The sequence below is a fragment of the Paramisgurnus dabryanus genome, chromosome 12 (assembly GCF_030506205.2).
Source record: "Paramisgurnus dabryanus chromosome 12, PD_genome_1.1, whole genome shotgun sequence".
Lineage (NCBI taxonomy): Eukaryota > Metazoa > Chordata > Actinopteri > Cypriniformes > Cobitidae > Paramisgurnus > Paramisgurnus dabryanus.
Window position 1 is genome coordinate 11,941,297 of NC_133348.1, and position 20,411 is coordinate 11,961,707.

Consider the following 20,411-nt stretch of genomic DNA (forward strand, 5'->3'; position numbering starts at 1 on the left):
CTCATGTTGTTGTAAATCTGTATGAATTTCTTTTTTCTGATAAACACAAAAGAAAATATTTTGCACACAGTTGCTGGTACCCATTGAATTACATTGTATTTGTTTTTCCTACTCTGAAAGTCAAAAAAATATCTTCTTTTGTGTTCATCAGAAAAATAAATTCATACAGGTTTAGCACAACATGAAGATGAGAAAATGATGACAGAAATTAATTTTTTTGGGGGGTGAATTGTCCCTCTTTAATTCTGCAAAAGTGTTGTGTAGTATATTTTGTATTTAATTATTATAATGTATAACATATTGCAAATTATATGGAAGGTGGAGCAGGTTGTCACACTTTATTTTTGTCCTTCAAAAAGATAAGGTTCATGTGAGCATTGACCCATGCCATGGGGTGCATGTTCAATACTTCAAGTTCACTTTTTCACAAAAATGTATTAAAGGATATTCAAGTTTATTTCTGACTGTTAAAATAAAGTAAAGAACACAAAATACAGAATCACAACACATTAAACCCATGTGACAACATGCCCCAACTTAAATGAAAAATCAGCTTGTTCTGAGAACGACTTTTTTTTAAATGCTTTTATTGTCATTTGAGATCACATGTTTTAGTACAGTGCATTTATAAAGTGACACGAGATGTTTTATTAAGTTTTATTTCTAACACAAACACTCTAATATAAAAATTACTATAAAATTATAAAAATGAAAGCCTACATAAATTAACTCTGAATGAATATAGGTTTGAATATCAATGCTACTATAAAAATCTGTATTTCAGTGCTAAGGCAGATATACGGGTCATTATATAAAGTCTCTTTTGAAAATTAAAAAAAACATTTAGCTACAAAGTTCATTTAAGTACGGCATATTAGATTTTTTCATACCAAAACATTTACATATATATAAGCACAGTCAAGTTGATAAATCTCCATCTTGTTCAAAAGTAACCTTATATTTTTCATCAAAACTGTTTTTATGTACAGGCTTTCTGTGCTGCTCTCTGCTGGTGATCAGACCGAACTGCAAGCACTCGTGCCCAGATCATCTGACAAATCCTCTCTATAGATGCCATCTCCATGACAACCTCAAGGTTTCCTGCAGCATCACTCATGTCAAACTTCTCCACCTCTTCATTGGCTAAGCTCAACTGAGAGGCGGAGCCTGTGAGACTGGTGGCAGGACAAAATCGGTGCAGGTGGATCTGTAGGCTGCACAGGTGTGTGTACCTGCGAAAGCACTCTGGACACTGATGTGGTCGTGGGGAGGCGTGCAGGCGTCTGTGGAGGCGCAGGTGGATGTGCTGGGTGAAGCGGGCGGGGCACTGCTTACACACGTATGGCCGCTCACCTGAGTGAAGACGCAGGTGAGTCTTCAGGTTACTGCTGCTGCTGAAATGCCTGGCACACACCTGTATGGAAACACATCAGGTAAAATGTTAAGCATACTTTATGTCTACAAAGTTATAAAGAAAACTTTTAGCGTATTTTAAGTACTTACATGGCATCCGTATGGTTTTTCTCCCGTGTGGACCAGGATGTGTTTTTGAAGGTGAGCTAGTTGGGAAAAGTTTCTCCTGCAGGTAGCACATCGGTACGGTTTCTCACCGCTGTGGACTCTCAGGTGCACCTAAATAAAAGATGATGTAAAATTAGAGGAACACTTAGTCATTTTAGATCTATGCATTTATTCCTTATATCTTCAAATAAACAATATTTTTTTTAATTTTTCATTGACGTACCTTCAGATTTGAGAGCTGAGTGAAGTTTTTCCCACATACATTACATTCATACTGAATCTTTCCATTGCGTCTCTGTAATGGGTACGGTAATGCCCGATAACCTATTGTCTGTTCATGCTTCGCCATGCGTAGATCCTGCAAGTCTGTGTCATGGTGGGAGGAGCTAGAAACACCCGGGGCAGCCACACCCACCTCTGATGGCTCTGTCTTGGCTGTGATGTCAGCAATAGCTTTGGAGAGATTTGGTGATTTTGTGTCGTCTTTAAGTTCTGTTGATGTCGAACTGTGGTTCCTTAGATTGGTCTTCACAGGAACGCTCACCTCATCGGCTTTTGGAAGTCCGAGGTCATTTCTATCGGTCAACGCCAATGTAAAGTCATTCTCATTAGATGTAAGTCTCAAAAAAGATGGATGCATGCGAATTGGTGGATGTTGGATGTCGTGGGACACGTGTGGTGTTGTCAGATCAAATCCCTTTGGTTGGTGCACATTACAAATGAAAGGGGAGATGTGCTTTTGCAGAAAGGATTGTGGGATAGTAGAGTTGTCTATATCAGATGTCATCTTTAGAGTCATAGCGATGTCAGACTGGGCCACTTTTTTACTTTTAAGGTCATATTTGGAATGAGGGGTGCAAGTGTCTTTCAGATGAAGCGTATTGGGACTTCTGGTAGTCGGAAAACTGTAGTCAGACTGCAGGATCTCAGTGATGGTGTGACCTCGTTTTTTCTTCCTCACTGGATTTTGTATTTCCACACACACTTGGTTTTTATGATTTTGAGCTAAAGCCAGACAACACACACATATTATTTACAATACTTGTGTTATTTAAATGAAAAAAAAATCATACATAAATGTATGTAATTTATTATAAGAAATATGAATATTAAAATGCACAGAGATCACTCACAGTGTGTGGAAAATGGCAGTTTCACGTAAGAAATTCCTAAACTGGTGATTGGCCGGCCGTATTCCAGACTCCGCCCCACAAGCAGCTCCTCCCCTGACCTCAGAGCTCTTATTGTGTAGAAGTAAATCTGCATCCCAATTTGGCATGCTGCAAGATTCTGTTGCCAAGGAGACGGAGCAGAGTTGATGAAAAGCATCCAGTTGCTGCTGCTCTCATCCTCACGAGACAGGAAGTGATGTAATCTTCCCTCTACAAAGATCTGAAAAAGACAAAAAAATGTCCATATATTTTAATCCAAAGTTCTCGAAAGAAATACTACAAATGTGAGTGATGCATGCTGTATATTAAACCTGCTTGCATGATGGTACATTTCTTTTTATGCATTGGACCGGTGATTTAATCCAAAGTGACTTACAGTACATTCAAGCTATACATTTTTAACCGTATGTCTGATCCCTGAGAATCAAACCCATGACTTTTGCATTGGCCAGCGGCGCAATGCTCTACGAGTTAAGCTATGGGAACATATGTGCATGGTTGTGTGTAAGATTTGCTTGTGTAATTTAAAGAGTCCACCCTATCCTTTTGCAGTTGCATACTGAAATTGTTGTAATCCTTCAGTCTGAGCAATAGCAAAAATGCTTGCATCAGCAAACGTCATGCACTGATGAATTTTGAGGGGTTCAGGAAACGAAAGGTCTTTGCTTTCAGATTTAAAGAACACATCTGTGTGTGTGAAAGTTAAACGTTATGGTTTCGTTATTTGATTGGGTAGTTTAGCTATTGGTTAAACGGCCCATCTGTGTGACCTTATTATGACATCTGTTGCTCTCTGTCTGTCTGTCTCTTTCTCTCTATCCCCACTTTTTCAGTTTTTTTCAATCTGTTTAGTTCCTTTTGAGGGAATCTATGTTTCTTTCACAAAGTTACCTACCATATAAAAATATACAGTTTTTTATTCTTAAAGGGGACATTTTACAAAGTTACTTTTAAAAAATGTAAAATAAATCTTTGGTGTCCCCAGAGTACGTTTGTGAAGTTTTAGCTCAAAATATCATATAGATAATTTATTATAACATTTTAAAATTTCCACTTTGTAGGTGTGAGCAAAAATGTGCCGTTTTTGGGTGTGTCCTTGCAAATAAGATGATCTCTGTACTAAATGGCAGTACCGTGGTTGGATTAAGTGCAGATTAAGGGGCAGTATTATCCCCTTCTGACATCACAAGGGGAGCCAAATTTCAATCAGCTATTTTTTCACATGCTTGCAGAAAATGGTTTCTATGCATGTTCTAGGTTGATAAAAGCACCAGGGACCCAATAATAGCACTTAAACATGAAAAAAATTCAGATTTTCATGATATGCCCCCTTAAATTTAAATTCTTAAAGGTGCAGTGTGTAATTTTTAGAAGGATCTCGTGACCGAAATGCAAAATAATATACAAAACTATATTATCAGGGGTGTATAAAGACCTTTCATAATGAACTGTTATGTGTTTATTACCTTAGAACGAGACCTTTTTATCTACATACAAAGAGGGTCCCCTTACATGGAAGTCGCCATTTTGTGCCGCCATTTTTCTACAGAAGCCCTTAACGGACACATTTTTTTACTAAGTTGTCTTCGACGATGACATGTTTGTCCGGTGCCATAGCTTCTCTATGTGTTTCAACAGCGAGGGGTTAGCAGTGGACTAAGCCGTTGGTTGCAATTCGCAACCTCACCGCTAGATGCCACTTAAATTTACACACTGCACCTTTAAGTGTATTACTCTGTAAAAAAAATGCAGCATGAAGTTAAAACAACTTGGTTTTGCACGTCATAAATTTATATGTAGATTTGACAAGAATGTTTTTGCAATGTTTTTTTTTTACCAAAAGGAAATCAACTATAAGGTCTGTAAGACAATGAAGTATAATGAATGCATATGCATTGCATATAGTTAGCTAGTTACTATTGAAGAAGGAATTCAATTATAATGCATTTGCATTGCATGTTTTCTGCACTCTCAGAAAATAAGGCACAAAAGCTGTCACTGGGGAGGTACACTTTTAAATAGTACACATTTGTACCCAAAGAGTGCATATTAATACCTCGAAGGTACATATTGGACCTTTAAAAAGGGTACCGTCCCAGGGACAGACTTTGAAACTTTATTTCTTAGAGTGTGGAAATGCTGTTTAAAGTGTGTGTGTGTCTGTGTGTGTGTGTGTGTGTGTGTGTGTGTGTGTGTGTGTGTGTGTGTGTGTGTGTGTGTGTGTACCTGTTTGCCACTTCCTTGCTGAGTCAATGTGTGAGGTATGAGTGTATAGTTTTACTGGCACATGTAAGCGAGGAGCAGTGCGTCAGAGAAACCCAAAACCATTACACACAAACACACACTTCTGAAACATGACTAGTTAATATGAACCCCAATGACTCAGAATGGTTTTCGATCTCTCTTTCCCACACTTTTTCTTTTTCTCACTCTCAGTTCTGCTAACGTACCGTCCAGATGTGATGCCTGCGGATGTCCGATGGCGTATCTTCAGATCGAAGAAGATCTACGTGCAGCGGACCAAACTGTGTTCCAGCAGGAACTTCTTCCGTAGTAAAAACACCCAGAACCTTCTAGAAACGCACGCAGAGAAAAATAAAACATCCAAAACATTATCAGCAAAACCAACGTGTGTGACAGGTGATGATGTACGTTTACTTTGACATTTACTGTGAAGTATAGTTTCCTTTTGTGGGCATGAGCCTTATAGTGTGAAAGTTGATCATCTGTGTGTTTTTATGTGAGCACTAATATGCCAAAAAGCAGTTTAACATGCATGAATGCCATTGCATGTAACCCTGTGAAAAATAAACCCAGTTAATGTCATTTTTTTATGATTTTCTACATAAAATCATCCTACATAATCTGTGAAAATATAACATTGACTGAATAAGGAGATCATGTCAAACTTTGATGCTCCAAATCTCATTATTAGATTGATTCACAGACAGGGTCTCTGAAAACAAATGGTGCTTTCTTAAGACTAAAACTGATCTAACTTCTAAGACGTTTTTGCACAAATCGTTTAACTAACTGTTATCAAGATGATTTTAACGGATGAATGAGGTCAGGTCCTTTTCAGCTTCACACAGGTGTTGTTTGCTATGTAATTCATACATTTTGTGTCTAATTATATTTCAGTATGTGTGTGTATACCTGATTGTGATATGTAAACCTGAGGTTTCTGGGTAATGATGTTTGTGCTCTGGTTCTGATCCACACATTCATATCTGGCTCACATTGATCTTTAACGCGATTGGTCGGTTGATCTGCTGTGTGGACAATGACGCTGTTGCTTGCTGTGATTTTAGTTGGCATTTTGAAAGTGTAAATATTGCATCTGGTGAAGACAGACAGAAAATAAACACAAATTATAAACCATGTTAAAAATAATGAGATGTAGATTTAGTTTAGAAATGTGGCCTATGCATAGCCCACCACAACTAAATGCACTTTCTATGGTTTTTCTAAGGTTTATTTTTTTAAGTGGTTGCTTTGATGTTGTTCTGGTTAGTTTCTGGGGCATTGCTCTGTGGTAGCGATGAAGTTGGTTAGGGTTACTTAACTTGTGGATCAAATACAGGCACAATGTATATCTTAAAGCACAATAATTTAAAATAATCACAATCTCTTAAAGGAGTAGTCCACTTTATAGATGGGGCCCATTGACTTACCATAGTATATATGTGTCCTTCTATGAAAAGTCAATGGACCCCATCTTTAAAGTGGACTACTCCTTTAATAAAAGCAAATACTAAATGCATAAATTTTTTCTGATGACACAAGCACATTTTGAGATTTTTGATTTTCTCTGGAAAATCTGAATAATCGCATATGTCTTTTAAACTTTTTATTTCTCCTAAGGAATTTTAGGAAAACACTTCTTGGCAGTTTTGACCCTTATATATAACTACATATAATGCATACCCTTCAAAAAAATATGCAGCATTTTTTGTCAAATTAATATATATGTCTATGTTACTTTAACTTAAACAATGTCAAGTTTGAATTGACTTGCAAAACCAAGTTGCTGAATTTTGTACAGTGTACATTTTAATAAAAAAACATGACTACAAACATTTTTATGCATATATATATTTTTTTCAATTTCTTTTAGTTTGCTCAGTTTAAATGCACATATGTTTGACATCGTGTCGGTATGATGTGGGAATTCAGATTAACACACCAGTAAGAATGAAACTCAATAATGCAGCGGCTCTTGCTCACACATTCCACACAAACACAGAGCTGTGACCACAACATAAGACTCTCAACATCACGAAAACCTTCAGCTGACTGTCAGACAGACAAACACTTAACATCTGAACTGAAGAGTTGAGCTGAGTCAATAAAAACCTTCAGCTGACTGTCACTCTCTCTCTCTCACACACGTGTGCACACACAATCACAACCATAGATCAACTTTGAATAAAGTAAAGTGCAGACTTACTCTGAGTCTCTTTACCTGTCATATGATGTTAGAGTCAAGCTGTGTCTCTGTCTCTCTCTTGAAAGTCAAATCCTCCTCTATTCATTCAGACATCAGATGAAGACAAACTCCACCCAGCGTCTTCCTCCACCCTCTCTCTCTCTCTCTCTCTCTCTCTCTCTCTCTCTCTCTCTGTGTGTGTCTGTGACTTTACATCTTGTCCTTTTTTGGGTGTGAATTTCTCATAATTTGTTTGTGGTTATCTCAGACATGTCACATGTCATATTGGTCTTAAGTTCAGAAATGATATCATGTGCACAGTGGCCCACTAATGTATTGAATATGAATGTTATTGCATTAGAATAGAAGTCACAAAGTGCATTGCAGAGAAGGAAGTTTGTTAGGTTTGAAATGATGAAACATAGGGCAAAAGTTAAAGAGAAAAATTAGTTGAGTAAATTTTTTGTACGTCTTTGTATTTACAGTAAATGGAAAATTCACCCAAAAATAAAAAATGTGTAATCATTTACATTTGCTGGAAATTTTTTCTTGGTAAAATGTAACACGATATTGATACAAACTGCATTTTTTGTACCACTTGCTATGAAATTATTGGGCCCATTTGTAAGACCTTGATTTTATCATTGAGAATGTTAATGATAATTTTTGTTAAGTCTCATAGGGAATCATCCAAACATTCATATTCATGTTTATATGATAAACGTTATATATGTCAAAAGGTTGTATTCATAAATGTGAATGATCCTGTAAAAAACATTTCTTTTCATTAAAAAACAAAACATTATGTTGATTCAGTTCACTAAATCAGGTTGGTTCAAGTTGGATCAAATATTCAGTTCAAAATGTAAAGGATTTCCATCTTTTATCCACTTATAACCTTCAAACCCTATGCATATGTTATACATATAATGGGATTTTCTACATCTATGGTTTAAAAATAAAAATTATGGATCCTCCATTTAATCTCCACCTCTTTTGAGTTTCCACCACTGCTTACAACACATAATCAACCACAGATATAAAAACATACACAAAAATATAAGTAATATATATATATATATAGGCTAGGTTATATAATAGAAAAAAAAGAGAATAAATTGAAAGGGAAAAATTTTTTTTTTGCCGTCTCAGGAAGGCAATTTTTTTCCTTGTGTTTTTTTAAACTTTGCGCTTCAGGGCTTCCATAGATTAAAAACTATGATAATCTGTAATATTTTAAACATACTGTACTTAGGTAAGCTTGCAAGAAGCTCCCCCTACTGTATAAATCTTTATATCTACTCTATGTTGCTATTTTTTAACAACAGGACATTTAAGATCCTGCATGTTTGTCGTTTGACCAGCGGGGGCGCTGTAGGGATTTTAGCGCTCTTTCCTCCAGCGCGTGTCGTCTTTGTTTGTCTTTCTTCTTCTCGGCTTGTTCCGGACATTGTGCGTCGGCTCTCAAACACACGAAACTTTGTCATCAACGGTTTATGTTATTATTTCATCATTTCATCTTATAACAACGCAGAAGATTAGTCAGCAATGGCCTTTCAGTATCCAAACGCCTATAGAGACGATTCTGTGGTGAGTGAGTATAAACATCTAAGAATGAATGAGAATAAACAGATGAATGAAGCCAAGATCGATAAATAAAACAATAAGCATGCGTTAATAAATGTATGAAAGACTGAATGAGTATATATGTATGGGAATCTGAATGAACGGATTAAAATATGAATGAATATAGAAGTCGCTTTGTTTGGTAACGTTCTCTCGATGTCATTCTGACAGGCAATGTCATTATTTTATGAGCGAGACTTTGCGTTTAATTTAGCATTCACCCATTTCTCTAGTATAGAGATGTCTAGATGTTTAAAGTTAATTATTTTTGTGTTATAACAAGGTCGATGACTATCATGGCTGTAAAGTTCCCGATCCATACAGTTGGCTGGAGGACCCTGACAGTGAAAAAACACAGGTAAACAAAACACACCTGAGAACCACTGACTTTTTCTGAAATATACTGTGTGTATGGCGGATTATATTATTATATCTATTACACACTGACAACTAGGGCTGTGCAATTAATCGTATTCAAACAATTACAAAAACAAGATAATCCATGTAAAACAATTACTGTGCAATTAAAATATAAATTGTAGGTATAATGACAAAATTTTCAAAAACCCCAAACTTCAAAATTTATCAAATGACTAGACAGAGCAGACATTCCCATTTACAAAGATAACTAATATTACTTGGATTGTAAAAATCTGTTGAGGATTGAGAAAGTTAAATCAGAAAAAGTTATATATGGATGTCAATGGAAGGTGTGTGACCGAAAATGCTGCTTAATCTCATGTTTTTGATAGTATGTTCTAATTTTTTCAGATATTTGCAAATTTTAACAGAAAGTAGAATTTTGTTAGTTCTTTCCAAAGAAATCATGAACATTTACTGTTTTAGTTGGAATGGGCCATTTATTGTTTAGTCAAATTCAGACTCAGACTCATGGTTTTAAGAACGATGCCTGCAGTTCTGATGTTCTGACAGGACGTTCGCTAATCTACCACAACAAACGTGACTACCAAATTTCCGTGATTTATTTAAGTACCTACTCCTCCATAGGTTTTGATGAAATTTCATCAGTACCAAGGTAAAAGACATATATTTTGGCACACCTACCTTTCATTAGTGCCCAGAGTTAAGAGGAAGCACACATTTTCCAACAGTTGCTGTAAAATAAAAACATCTCAGGACTGACAGCTCGAAATATACAATGCTTCCTGTGGTTCTTCTTCGTGTATTTATTGTAGTATTTGGTAAAAAAATACTACAACCATGCGGCGAGAAGTGGATATTGCATGACATGCATTTTAAAGTAACACGCTGGTTGAAACAGATTTTTCGACCCAGAAATTCGACGCGTTTGCCTGCGATGTCAGCATTGCTATAAATTATGTGCTGCTGGACCGATGTGTTTGTAAGTCACCACTGCTTTGACACGTGCAGCCTATTGCAACACTTACTTAATAAAAAAGTGAAATAAATGCATGTTTTCAAAGTCACCGAGTAATCGTGATAATGATTTTTACCATAACCAAGCAGCCCTTCAGTCAACACATCATGATGTTCAGCTATATCAGACACTTTTTTACAGACAATATTATATTGTTATGGCCTGTAAGCAGTGTTGGGTGTAACTAGTTATTAAGTAATTAGTTACTTATTTAATCACTTTTCCTTAAAAAAGTAAAGTAAGGGATTACTCTTATTTTCCCAGTAATTTAATTACATTTACCTCAGGTGTAATTGAACTAAATACTGTGTATGGACTGATGTAGATTAATGATATATAATACAATAGTCGATTTAAAATCTAAATGTAAAGTCTAAGGTTAAACTGCATGTTTTTATGAATCCTTCTCACTTTAAATACTTTGGTGAGTTGATAAGAATAATGGTAGTTTACAATTCTCACTATGAACTGGCTGCTTATTAGCATTAATATTACTGAGATATTAGCTGTTTATTAATACTTAAATAGCCCACATTAATGCCTGATTCTGTAAAACCTTATTCTACATCCTTAATTCTGCCCAATTTCTACCAATACTTAAACTTAACAACAACTTTACCAAGTATTAATAAGCAGTAATTAGAAGTATATTGAAGCAAAGGTAGTTAATGGTTAGTAATTAGTGAAAATTGGACCTAAAAGGAGTGACCAGAAAAATGTATGTACTTTTATATGATTTATTTGAGACATTTAAAGCCTATCTTTCTATCATTAACTAGTAATAATAAGTAATAAAATACTTTTTGGAGATAGTAATTTGTACAGTAATCTGATTACATGAATGAAGATGTTATTAGTAAATAGTAGTTTATTGATTTGACATGCATCTCTTTTAGGCATTTGTGAATGCTCAGAATCAGTTGACTCAGCCGTTCCTGGAACAGTGTGAAATCAGAGGCATCTTTAAAAATCGCATGACTGAACTTTATGACTATCCCAAATACAGCTGCCCTTTTAAACGTGGAAACAGGTGAGCCTGAATATTTTGTTCTTGAATATTTAATTTGGCAAGGCCTCAAAACACGTGCATTTGATAAACTTTCACGTCTGGTCCGATCAGGCAAGTGACACTTCTGTCTTATATCTTGTGCATCGTTCACGCTGGCCTTGGGCCATTGGGTGCTCCTTATTATCAAGCCCTAAAATGTTTTTCTCTCTTTTAGATATTTTCACTTCTACAACACCGGTCTTCAGAACCAAAGTGTTCTGTACATGCAGAAGAACCTTGAGGCAGAACCCACTGTCTTCCTGGACCCAAATACCTTCTCAGAAGATGGGACAGTCGCTTTACAAGGTGCATTTACAGACGGGTTTGGTTGATAAAGTGTTTTTTGGTGTTCTGTGTATTGATGCTTTTGATCATCAACATAAGGTAAATCAGTATGGCCGGTAGATATGACAAAATAAAGCTAAGACGGTTATGTGCGTGTTGCAGGTTATGCGTTCTCTGAGGATGGCGAGTACCTTGCGTATGGCACCAGCGCTAGCGGTTCTGATTGGGTCGAGATGAGGTTCTTGCGTGTGGACGGTGCTGAACTTCTAGAGGACAAACTGGAGAGAGTGAAATTCAGCTGCATGTCCTGGACTCATGACGGGAAAGGGATCTTCTACAACTCTTATCCTAAGCAAGAGGGAAAGAGCGATGGTACATAAATACACACACACACACATTGTATAAAACAAATTTATAAGCGGAAATCACGCTCTTTCTCTGTCTTAGGTACTGAGACGTCTACTAATGTGCATCAGAAGTTGTTCTATCATGTTTTGGGAACGCCTCAGACGGAGGACATTCTTTGTGCTGAATTTCCTGATGAGCCGAAATGGATGAGCGGTGCTGAGGTAACATATGTGCACAGTAATCTGCAGTCCGTAACTTTTGCCTCTCTATCGCCATCTCTGTTTGAAACGACAAATTGCAATTCATTGAAGAGTGATGTTCTGTACATGCAAATCATTATTTTAAGTTACTGTATATACTGTTGTGAATCGGCATAGATTAAGTAGACAATTTTGAAAAAAAAAATGTATAATGTATTTTCTTAACTACTGATTTTTGTTTATTTTTTTACTGAAAAGTTACACATTGCAGCTTTGATTTAATCTAGGGCTGCAAACGATTAATTGCGACTAATCGTTTGCAGAATAAAAGTTTTTGTTTACATAATATATGTGTGAGTATTGTGCATAATAATTATGTGTATATATAAATACACACAAATGCATGTATATATTTAAGAAATATTTACATATGTTATTTTTATATTATTTATAAATACTTAATATATAAATATATTTTTTCATAAAATTATACATGCACTTGTGCTGGGTATTATATTATGCATATATAGCACACATATATGATGTAAGCAAAAACTTTTATTCTGCAAACGATTAGTCGCGATTAATCATTATGAGAAACGTGTCTTGACTGGCTTTTGTATACCAGATACACTTATATTAAAGATCACAAAGACAACTCCTGGAACGTGCGATAATAAAGTTAAAGGCGGGGTGCATGATTTTTGGGAAACACTTTGGAAAAGGTAGTCAGGCCGAGTACGAAAACACACTTGTAGCCAATCAGCACTAAGGGGTGTGTCTATACTAACCAACGTCGTTGCATATGTGTTGGCCGAGTCTATCAAAAGAAGGTCCAAATTCTATTGGGGTAGGTGCGTGTTTGTTTTCAAATGTCAACATTGGCTTTCAGAGATCATGCACCCTGCCTTTAATGGGGACAGTTTTTTGTGAATAATATGTGTGTTTGATTCCAGGTGTCTGATGATGGCCGATATGTGTTGTTGTCTATCAGAGAGGGCTGTGACCCTGTCAACAGATTGTGGTACTGTGATCTGAATACTCTGCCAGAGGGAATCACAGGTACGAACACAACTGTGATGATACACAACCGTTTACTGAATATTCACACAAACTTCAGATTTTACAAGAGTGAAACAGGTGGTACGTCATATGTAAAATGATTTTCCTCTTGTTATCCTTTTGTCTTATTGAAAAACAGGCTTGTTGCCGTGGGTGAAGCTGATCGATAATTTTGACGCGGAGTATGAATACGTCACAAATGAAGAAACCGTCTTCACTTTTAAAACCAATCTGGATGCTCCTCGATATCGCCTCATCAACATTGACTTTGCCCAGCCTTCTTCCAGCCAATGGAAAGAGCTCATTCCTCAACATGAAAAGGATGTCATTGGTAAGCCGTGATGTAAACATGAATCAGTGTTCCTGATCCTTAAAAAAGTCACAATGAAATGGAAGTAGCAATTGTCTTATTTTCTCCTTATTGACGTATATCCGAGAAAAATAAGGTAGGGCTGGACTAGAATTACTCCATCGAGAATTAATTGGATTGTTTGAAGTTGGGTCATGTTGCTAATCGCTGAGATCTTTTTCCGAGCCCCGTCCTTGACTGGAAGTAAAGACAGATCTTTTCGAGAAGGGGAGGAGATTTGTGTTTTTGATTCAAGTTTAGGAGGGCACATGAATTTTTAAAATGAATAAATCTCACAGATAAGGCATTTGTAAAAAATTTCACAGTAAGTTTTCATTTTCATTGTGACTTTTAACACAAGATCAATCCGTGTTATGCCACAAAAAAAAAACATCAATGTTTCAGCTAAAGTTTTAATTTCATATTTTGATACATTTCAAAATCATTTTCTCTTTGTCTTTCAGTGTTTGCTACCTGTACATATTCCAGCTACCTGTTTATATGTTTTCTCCATGACGTGAAGAACGTTTTAAAGATGTTCCACCTGTCTTCTGGGGAGGAGATTCGCACGTTTCCGCTGGACGTCGGCTCAGTCATGGGCTTCACCGGCCGAAAGAAAGACTCTGAGATCTTTTACAGCTTCACTTCCTTCCTGTGTCCATGTGAGTTCACCATTCACAAGCTCTATAAATAAGATGTCTAGACTTTCAGAGGTGTAAATGACACATACAGGCGATCTTCTAACATGAAACTGTATATTTGTGTAGCGATCATCTATCACTGTGATTTGACTAAAGATCCCCTACAGCCACATGTCTTCAGAGAGGTCACGGTGAAGGGCTTCAGTCCTGCAGAATATCAGACCACTCAGGTACACAAACTTCTGTGTGTTCGTGGTTGGTTTGGGTCATGACCCCATGTCCCTAAACCAGCTTATCTTGACTTTTTAATGTATGTAGTTTTGTGTGATACAAACATATTTACTTTCTGTGCGTATTTATTCTAGGTCTTTTATCCTAGCAAAGATGGCACACGGATCCCGATGTTTATTGTCCACAAGAAAGGAATCGAGCTGGATGGCTCCCATCCAGCCTTTCTGTATGGATATGGAGGATTCAACATTTCCATCACACCCAGCTACAGGTACAATAGGAGTCTGACAAATTGATCGTAGTGCAGTTGATCTCAGTTGATTACACAAAAAGGACCAGGGTTTTAGGCTATGTTTACACAACAACGTGAAACTTTTTCACTAAAATTTTCACATATACACGACAACGCTGTCAAAAAGATCCACATTTATACTAATCCGCAAAGACGAGTAAATCCACTGTATTATGTATGCCAGGCCAGTAGATGGCGATGTTACTTTGTAAAGAAACACTACATGTTTGCACACATAGAGGGATAAATACAAACAATCAGACGGCAAAAGCATCAAGCAGTTTTGTTTAGACAGATGACAAGGTTAGGTTTATTACTACAAGTGACTCTCGACTTGGGACGCATAACGATTAATCGCGATTAATCTATAGCAGAATAAAAGTTTTTGTTTACATCATATATGTGTGAACTGTGTTTAATAATTATGTATATATAAATATGCACACATGCATGTATAATTTTTATTTTAATAAATGATACATAAATATACAAATGTATATGCATTTAATAAAGGCCTTCTAAGGGCAATTGATCAATATATCAAAAATGTCAATGTCTACAACTTTATAACTAACGTAACTAGCTTCCGGTAGCGATTTACACGCATTCACGAGAACGAGTAGTGTAGTGACCAATGTGAAAGCGCAGAGAGCAGGGTTCCCACGGGTCCTTGAAATCCTTGAAAGTTTGTGAATCTGGGGGAAAAATTCAAAGCCCTGGGAAGTTTTTGAAAATATTCATACATATACGCAGGTCATTAATAGTGCTTGAATCTATTTTATAAAATATTATCCCTGTGTAGTGAAGGATAATATCATAAAAATTCTAGACTTTTTAAGCACACGTGCTAAACTGGTCGCTTTAAATGCTTATACATTCTGTATGTGAATGTTGATTCATACCAAAATGCTTTTTTACATAGTTGTGTTTGACACGTGAAAACGTCTCTGGTTACCTATGTAACTGTTGTTCCCTGAGAAGGGAACGAGACGCTGCGTCTCCCTTGCCATACTTCCTACGTCCCTGTAACGCCGTCTTTGGCAATATTTCACATAGCGATATACTTCCTGCACCCTGTCTTCGTCGTTGCCCTTTGGAGACATCCCCAAAGTGTCACCGCAGTGACGCAGCGTGAGTTCCCTCGAAAGGGAACTGTAACTAGTGATGGCGAAGTGAAGCTTTCTTGAAGCAGTGAAGCTTTCAACCCAATTGTATCGGAAAAAGGTTCATTACTCGAAGCTTTTCAAATCAGAGCTCGATGAGGACCTCTGCTGTATCACAGCATGTTCCACAACCAAACAACGTATTAATTATAAAACCAAAAATTAATGGATTGACAAATTAAGGATAGATTAATAAATAAATGTAACAATATATTAAATACATGACCAAAGCATGTTCCATTTAATGCGAATGGTAACTCCAAACAAATATAGCAAATTATAGACCTTGTCTCAAAAGTACAAATTGTGAACCAATTTAAAAAAATCATGGTATTAAGTGGTGAAGAAAAGTATTTTTACTACTATCATATATCATAATATCTCAAAAACTTACTACAGTAATCAATTCCGTGTAATGCAATACTCCAATACAACCCATGAGGGCGCGCCGCGCTTCGCACAATTTTAAAGTCGCAATGAAATTGAAATGAAAAACTATATATGTATTTTTAATAGTGTGGTATTATTAACAAATGACTTATCTGTGAGCTTCATTATTTTTTAAAAATTCGTGTGTGCTCATAATCTTTAATCAAAAATGCAAATCTCCTCCCCTCCTCAAAACGATCTCTCTTCACTTCCGGTCAAAAGTATGGCAGGTGGGCGGGGTCCGGGAGAAGATCGCAGTGATTAGCAATTAGCAACACGACCCAACTTCAAACGATCCAATCAGATCTCGATGGACAAATTCAAATCCAGCCCTGCCTTATTTCATCTCAAAAGCCGTTTCATTCGGATATACGTCACCACGGGGAAAATAAGGCAATCGCTACTTCCGTTTCATGGCGACTTTAAACCTTTGAATTAGATAACGAAGCAGTCACGTGGGTGTGGGTGAAGCGAAGCTTCGGACGTCATTGGTCACGTGATTTTTCCAGAACGAATCAAGCTTCGATACAAAGCTTCAATGAAAATCGGTTCATTTTTTTGACACACGCTTCGGAGCTTCGGTGTCACTGGTAACATCACTAACTGTAACATTGTATCTTAAAAGGTAACACGATGTAACCTTGCTCACACTTGAAATGTGTCCCCACATTTTGTCCTTGAATTTGAGGTTATTGGGCCTGGAAAGTCCTTGGAGAGGTCCTTGAATTTGAAGTTAACTAAGGTGTGGGAACCCTGAGAGAGGAAAACAAAATGCCAGTCAGGAAATAGAAATCTAAAAATGGGATTTAATAGAAAATGTCAGAGGATTTCAATATTAGACAAGAGGATATTGAGGTTTTTGCCCAGATCTATTTGTTTGAACAAGAGTTCTACGTTGCTTTAAACTAAACACCCTGTCCACTGCTGGTGCGTTAAACCTCTGTCACTATTTGTTTTTTAGTGTTTCTCGGCTGATATTTGTCAGGCATCTGGGAGGAGTTTTAGCTGTTGCCAACATCAGAGGAGGCGGAGAATATGGAGAGACATGGCATAAAGGCATGTAAATATAATGCTGGTAATACTGTAGGAATCAAAACTGAAATAATTGCATATCACATACACAGTATATTTTATTTACTTGTATATACAGTTTGATAAAATACAGTTTGTGAAACACAGAGTATCAATAAGTGTTGCACTGTTATCTGTGGCTAATAGGGTTGCAAAGGGGTGGAAAATTTCGGATAAATTTCCAAAAACTTTCCATGGGAATTTCATTTGGGGAATTTGGGACATATTTCAAATTGGAAACTTAACAGGAATTTGTGGGAATTATTTGTAAATTTATATAAACTATATCATATACAAACATAAATAAACATTTTATTTGGTGGTCGTAAGCAGACGTGCATGCAAGGTAATAAAATCCTGATACTTGCAAATTCCTAGTTTATTCCCATATATTCCCAGCCTTAAAAAATTCTGGAATTTTGCAACCCTAGTGGCTGATCACTTTTGATTCTCGTTTGGTATTTAAATGCCACTTATACATCTCTGTGTTTCTTGTCCTCTCTAGGGGGGATGTTGGCCAATAAGCAGAACTGTTTCACAGATTTTCAGTGTGCAGCCGAGTATCTTGTAAAAGAGGGCTATACTTCACCAAGCAAACTCACCATCAATGGAGGCTCCAATGGTGGTCTGCTCGTGGGTACGACACACAAATTAGTTTCAGTATATTAGTAGTATACCAGACTATCCCCTAAATATAACCCTAACTAAATATAACATTATTAGATTTGAAGTACAACATTTTTGAGAAGTAGAATCAGACCCTAACACACGTTTGTGTTGTCTTGGTCCTGCAGCTGCGTGTGTGAATCAACGACCTGAACTATTTGGATGTGCTGTGGCTCAGGTCGGTGTCATGGACATGTTGAAGTTTCATAAGTTCACCATCGGACACGCGTGGACCACTGATTTCGGCTGCTCTGAAAATAAAGAACAGTTCGATTGCCTGTTCAAGTGAGATCAATTTCCATATTGTGCATTAACCACAATCTCTTTCCTCTGAAAACATTTGCTAGCAGATTTAGTTTGGCACAAAGTACCCAAACCCTTATACATTCTCATCCCACAGGTATTCTCCGCTTCATAATATCCGGGTACCGGAAGGTGATGGTGTTCAGTACCCAGCTGTACTGTTGTTGACCGGTGACCATGATGACCGTGTGGTGCCGCTACACTCGTTAAAATATATTGCCACTCTGCAGCACACGGTTGGTTTCTGTTCCAGTCAAACAAATCCTCTGTTTATCCACGTGGACACCAAATCGGGCCACGGCGCAGGAAAACCTACCAGTAAAGTCATTCAAGAAGTGGCAGACATGTACGCCTTCATCGCTCGCTGTCTGAACCTTAAATGGCAGGAATAAATCGGACATTATGAGGGTCTTGTAGTCCTCTAGATGTTTTGAAACTTCTGCAGGTTTTTCTTCTTACAGTTTAGTTGTTTATTCTTGCTTGTTTCCCAGACAGCAGACGACTCCGGTGCGGATCCGGCCCAGAGTCGTCTGATGTCTGGGTTGCTCCTGTTCACTGAAATCATTACTTTTCTTGATCTCTCTCACCCTCGAGTGCTTTATTATTTCTGTTACATTCTTGGTTTACAACATTATTGTAATTTCAGTCTGAAACTGACTGCTTCTGTAACTAATAATCATATTTACCATATATTATTATTATGGGCTACACTAAGTTCACTTCCCATTCTTAGGAAATATTATAATTGTGAGGTCAAAGGGGTAATGTGTCATTACTTATGGAGCACTTTAGTAAAACTGTATTTATTTGATGACAGGAAAACATAAAAGGTTTGATTTACTGCATAACTTCAGTTACAGTTCAGTTACTTGTGACCAGAAATCATTTTACAGTATTTTTGTGTGTGCTTGTGTATGCAAGTGAACGCGGTCTCTGACATATGACGGCTGTCTATTGACAGCAGTTTGTTTCTACCTCCACATTTATGCAGATTGTTTTATCCTTAAAGGGAAAGCAAGCGGAAATAACCTAGTACAATAAAAAAATCATCAAGTATATGTTGTTCGGTGTTTTTTTTTTAGAAAATTGTTTGTTTTATGTTTAAGCAATTAAATATAGAGTTCATTATCCTTTTTATCAAATGGTTATTTTAACCCTTTAACTGTGACCCCCCCCCCCCCTTCCTTTTTGAGTGTGGGGGTGAAAAGGTGATGTGGACCTTTAAATTAATTTAACTAATTTTTTGTTCTAGAATCAAAATCTTGGTCTCTTTTTAAAGAAGACATTTTAATGTTTTTCACTGAAGTGTCTGAAGTTGTGAATATTAAATAAAAAAGTTAAAAAATAAAAATAAAATGCATATATTTTATATTTAAAACCCATAAAAATGAAAGTTTCACACTCACAAAATGCTACAAAAATAAAGCCATGAGTCTCAACTAGTTCGGATCCAAATATCAAGTTAAAATTTAGAAACGAGGGTTTTTTTCCACACTTTTAGTGGTTTTACCAACAAAGGCCACTAGGTGTCAACAATTTGATGCATTCTCACAAATTAATAAATTACTGTCACTGCATCATTATTTTTGAAAAAAGTTTTTAATTATGAAAACTTAGAGCTTTCTATGATATATAGTTTGTATAGATTATATATCTATATATATATAGATATATCATTTATAAGATTTTTGAAGATTTATAATAGTATATTACAATTATGAATATATAATAATTCAAATGTATTCCTACGGGGTGAGTGACATTTAACAAAATGAGTCTGTCACTACAAAATTTCTATCATCAAATCGCCTTGAAATATAAAAACGGCATTCTTGTAGCTTTCCAACAACATATAGTTTGACAAGATCTAATCAAGTATTTAATAATAAATTAGTAAAAACACATTGGGCTCAAGGTGACATAAAAAAATACTTATACTATATGATTATTTTTTTGCAAAATGGTGATGCAATATGAATACCTCTGTTTTTTTAACGATATATAATTAGTCAAGATTAGTGCTGGTTAAGACTAAGAAATTATTGTTTTAAATATATAATGCCAAACGTCCCACCTGTGGGACGGTGACAGTTCAAAGGTTAATTTTTTTTCTTGGTACTCAATGTCATGGATAACAAGATGTTACTGGCCAAAACAATACAATATATTCTGTAAA

The 20,411-nt window shown here is 36.4% G+C and overlaps 2 protein-coding genes across 4 annotated transcripts; one reads left to right on the plus strand and one right to left on the minus strand.

The window, feature by feature from the left end:
• Nucleotides 1-208: 208 nt before the first annotated feature.
• On the minus strand, nt 209-7,270 carry prdm1c (PR domain containing 1c, with ZNF domain). 3 transcript variants are annotated; one of them, XM_065255796.2, is made up of 7 exons: nt 7,144-7,270; nt 5,850-6,033; nt 5,144-5,266; nt 2,655-2,913; nt 1,745-2,526; nt 1,504-1,632; nt 209-1,414 (listed from the first exon to the last, which is right to left on the minus strand). In XM_065255796.2, the coding sequence occupies exons 2-7, from the start codon at nt 6,009-6,011 to the stop codon at nt 980-982; spliced, it is 1,890 nt and encodes a 629-aa protein (XP_065111868.1). In that variant the 5' UTR covers nt 6,012-6,033; nt 7,144-7,270; the 3' UTR covers nt 209-979. The 3 variants fall into 3 exon arrangements, with proteins under 3 accessions (XP_065111868.1, XP_073667480.1, XP_073667481.1); XM_073811379.1 differs by having other exon boundaries at nt 7,159-7,267; XM_073811380.1 differs by lacking the exon at nt 7,144-7,270 and having other exon boundaries at nt 5,850-6,710.
• A 1,285-nt stretch (nt 7,271-8,555) lies between these two features.
• On the plus strand, nt 8,556-19,306 carry prep (prolyl endopeptidase). Its single transcript, XM_065256414.2, has 15 exons — nt 8,556-8,712; nt 9,032-9,106; nt 11,044-11,177; nt 11,371-11,501; nt 11,643-11,852; nt 11,928-12,049; nt 12,985-13,090; nt 13,230-13,421; nt 13,904-14,101; nt 14,207-14,310; nt 14,446-14,582; nt 17,157-17,251; nt 17,772-17,903; nt 18,061-18,217; nt 18,333-19,306. The coding sequence occupies exons 1-15, from the start codon at nt 8,671-8,673 to the stop codon at nt 18,625-18,627; spliced, it is 2,130 nt and encodes a 709-aa protein (XP_065112486.1). The 5' UTR covers nt 8,556-8,670; the 3' UTR covers nt 18,628-19,306.
• Nucleotides 19,307-20,411: the final 1,105 nt, after the last annotated feature.

What these genes read in the sequence shown, in the direction of transcription:
- prdm1c (XM_065255796.2), bottom strand. Translation starts at nt 6,011, where the DNA reads ATGCCAACTAAAATCACAGCAAGCAACAGCGTCATTGTCCACACAGCA. An exon ending in GGTTTACATATCACAATCAG is followed by an intron (nt 5,267 to 5,849) that starts GTATACACACAC and finishes GTGCGTTTCTAG; the next exon opens with AAGGTTCTGGGTGTTTTTAC. An exon ending in AAAAACCATACGGATGCCAT is followed by an intron (nt 1,415 to 1,503) that starts GTAAGTACTTAA and finishes GTTTCCATACAG; the next exon opens with GTGTGTGCCAGGCATTTCAG.
- prep (XM_065256414.2), top strand. Translation starts at nt 8,671, where the DNA reads ATGGCCTTTCAGTATCCAAACGCCTATAGAGACGATTCTGTG. An exon ending in GCAAGAGGGAAAGAGCGATG is followed by an intron (nt 11,853 to 11,927) that starts GTACATAAATAC and finishes TCTCTGTCTTAG; the next exon opens with GTACTGAGACGTCTACTAAT. An exon ending in TCTGCCAGAGGGAATCACAG is followed by an intron (nt 13,091 to 13,229) that starts GTACGAACACAA and finishes ATTGAAAAACAG; the next exon opens with GCTTGTTGCCGTGGGTGAAG.